The sequence below is a fragment of the Anabrus simplex genome, chromosome 1 (assembly GCF_040414725.1).
Source record: "Anabrus simplex isolate iqAnaSimp1 chromosome 1, ASM4041472v1, whole genome shotgun sequence".
In the NCBI taxonomy this organism is placed as follows: Eukaryota; Metazoa; Arthropoda; class Insecta; order Orthoptera; family Tettigoniidae; genus Anabrus; species Anabrus simplex.
The window spans coordinates 76,815,965-76,819,408 of NC_090265.1; the positions used below are offsets into that span (position 1 = coordinate 76,815,965).

At 38.8% G+C, this 3,444-nt stretch overlaps 1 protein-coding gene across 1 annotated transcript; it reads left to right on the forward strand.

Annotated features, from left to right (window-relative positions):
- Positions 1-612: 612 nt before the first annotated feature.
- On the forward strand, positions 613-3,170 carry LOC137497051 (uncharacterized). The gene is made up of 2 exons (XM_068225640.1): positions 613-2,820; positions 2,891-3,170. The coding sequence occupies exons 1-2, from the start codon at positions 1,068-1,070 to the stop codon at positions 2,902-2,904; spliced, it is 1,767 nt and encodes a 588-aa protein (XP_068081741.1). The 5' UTR covers positions 613-1,067; the 3' UTR covers positions 2,905-3,170.
- Positions 3,171-3,444: the final 274 nt, after the last annotated feature.

The window sequence follows — 3,444 nt, forward strand, 5'->3', positions numbered from 1 at the left end:
TTCACTTACTGTCACTAGAAATTAAATGAGTAAATTAGGTAGCGTCGTATGTAAAATAAATGAGATCTGCTTGTAATTATTAAAATCAGAAAGGGCGTGAAGCCAAGCTTAGTTCCACTGAAACGAAATTCATTCATGGTACAGAAAAATTTCACAGATAAATGTTTTATGTAATCCATATGATATCTAATTGAAGGTCGTTATCATGAGGATAACCCCGTGTGGTGTCGGGATTTACGCAAACAACAGTCTACACTTTGGTACTCTTCTTCCCATACAGTTACACAGCCAGAATAACACCACGACTCGAACCTGTCTGTCGTAGGAGGCGACTAAAGGTTCCACTTAGGGAATGGCCTTGTATTTAGTCCTTTATGCACGAATACGGGCGTCCTGAGTGAGGCATGGAACCCAGTGAGGCGGGTCCTGCCTGGGAAATATCACCATTAGGTCGGTGATTTTCCACAACAGTGTGATTCTCGTGGGAACAGAATCCACTGAAGGGAATTTTCTCACCACGTTGAGAACCATCCCGTGAGATGTGACTCCAAGGGCACAGAGTACAATCCAAAAAGATCACTTCGGTAGATTCATACCTGTATTTAACTTTAACTTCTGTAACCATTCCTGGAGGTAAATCCTCTGCAGTCTTTAACAGACGCTATTCAAATTCTTAATTGCCAATGATGCCTTTCATCTGTCCGTAAGGATAAGGAGGAGTAACGCAGGTACGTCAAACAAGGAGAGAATTTTTGAATGGGCTAATGATGGCTCTAAAATTTTGTTAGAGCTGCCCAAGAGTGAAGTTTTACAGAGATATCAGTTACGAAAAAGAATTCGTAGATTTATTTAAATTGCTCACGAGTATACTAGTAGACTAGTACAGAGCATAATTATGAGAAGACAAACGTTACAGTAAGACAGTCAGTCACATTAAGTGTGTATTCAGGTACAGATAAACAGTTGAGGGTAGGTTCCACAACACCTAACAGTATAGTGTGTAAGGGAGAGTGACAAGAAAGTGAAAGTCGCTGTTTACCTTACAGGGAGGTGAACGAACGAGGGGAATGGAAGGGATGACAGACCGCACGACCTGGAGAATGCTGGTCGTCGCAGTTATGTTGCTAGGGGTGTCCATACCCACCAGTCAATTGGATTTCAAGATGAAACGGTACGAGAATATAGCCGGAGTCTATTTTGATTATCAAGGAGAGGTACAATTATACACTGTAGAATGGAAACTGGTTACTTATATTAACCTTACACGTTTGGCAGATCTATTTGTGATAGCCCGTAGAAATTTACAGAAGACTAAAACCCTCTGTATTCAGATAGAAAAGGAAGTACATATTAAGTGCGAACATGAGATAATGTTAGTAGAGCAACAATTTCAAAGGATTCAAGGGATTAAGGACTTAATTAGGAAAATTACTAGGATCGAAACACCGGAAGGCAACGGGAAACGAAGCAAGCGCGGGTTAATAAATGCAATTGGTACCATCGCAAAGACGTTATTTGGTACGCTCGATGACAGTGATGCAATGTATTACGAGGGCAAAATTAAGGAACTAGAACAGGAACAATTGTCCATGATACAAGTAGCAAAAAGTCAAATGTTAGTTGTAAAGTCAACTTTGCAATCTGTCAATAATACCCTGTATGACATCACAGCAAATGAACTCAAGCTAAGTGAAAACTTTGAGCAACTTAAGAGTTACATTCAGAATGAAACAACGGGTATAAATGAGGCTTTTAGACAATCAGAAATGCAAATATCATTAAATAAACACTTAATTGAATTGCAAGGATTTCTGATGCAATTGCACGAGCATTATCAGATCTTATTAGATAGTATTGTAAGTTCTCAGACAGGCACGGTGAGTGTCCAAGTGTTAAGCCCCGATGATCTAGTAAGGGCATATAAGAAGGCCCAAAGAGATTTCCCTAAGGGTTATGATCTGCCATATGATTTGCAAGTCACTTATGGGTACTTGATTCTAAAAATATCATCAGTGAGTGTATATATAACTCGAGATACCTTGGTGTATATTTTACGCACCCCTCTTACTAACAAAATAAAGTACAATTTGTACCATTGTATACCTTTCCCCTCTCCCATGAAGAGTAATCCAAACCATTTTGTGTATATATCTAATGAAAAACAGTATGTATTAGTTGATCAAGAAAGACAGACATATGTAGAATTAAGTGATGAACAAGTGAAACAATGCAAGTGGACTGACAATGGACAGAGATTATGCAAGGCAATTTTTCCTATTAATAATGTAATGTCAAAGGGTAGTTGTATTGTCAAGTTGTTAACTGGTGTTAGCTTTATTCCAGAAGACTGCAAGAAAAGTGTGATGTCGATTTATGAACTCTTATGGATACCTATTGATGATAACATGTATATTTTTGTATCGCCTCATGAAACTAAGGTCACCAGTGTTTGTCAGGATATTACCAGTGATATAAGTTTAAATGGTGTGGGAATAATACAATTCACAGACTTGTGTACAGTTTACAGTCCCACAAGTAAAATTCAGAGTGCAGGTTCAGTGAATACGACAACAAGGAAAGACTTAGTGCCAGAAGTAATGTTAATATATGATTGTTGTGAACAATTAGACAGTGAGATCAAATTAGAGGATGTACCAGAATTAAATAGGGTTACAGTAGGAAGCTTACTGAATCATATAAGCGACCTAAGGTTAGCCAGTCATAAGACTGAAGATGTAGAAGCACTGGTAATGCAGAAAGAAAAGGAATTTAAAATGCAAATGACCCAACAGTATACAAGTGTATATCAAATTGTAACTGGTATTATTTTGTTTGCAATACTTATAATAGTCTGTTGCTGTTGTTGTTACTGTTGTGGTTGCTGTAGAAGGTGTAGACCTTTAAGTAAATGCATAGAAGATAGTAGAGAGCGCTGTCCCAACTTATGTATTTTTCAGAATGTGATCGCTAATGACCACAGAGCTAAGGTCTCTGATGAGGACATTACTGTCCATTTTCAGCATCCTCGACTGGCTGAAAGGGCCCTCAGCCACTCAGGATCGCTGTCGGGATTAGAGTTACACGAACGCCCTACTACAGGTAGAGCAAGTATCAGAGATAACTTGGCACAGCGCACCCACGAACAAGAGCATGGAGACTCTAACAGGATGTAAGAGTAAGAGTAAAAAAAAATGAATGCAGAGGTATTGCATTCATTTTTCCCCAAAGGGGGGAGGTGTCGTGTCAGCCCCAGATTGGAGCTCAGGACTCATTCTTCCGAGGATCGAACCCATGACCGGGACGTAGGAGGAATGGTGTCGCTGAGATATACGTTAATATTATAAGGGAAATTATAAGTTAATAGTAATGACTATGTAATGGCAACAAGGCCAAGGAATCATAATTATAATGCTGATATAAGTAAATTAAGAATCATACAAGATT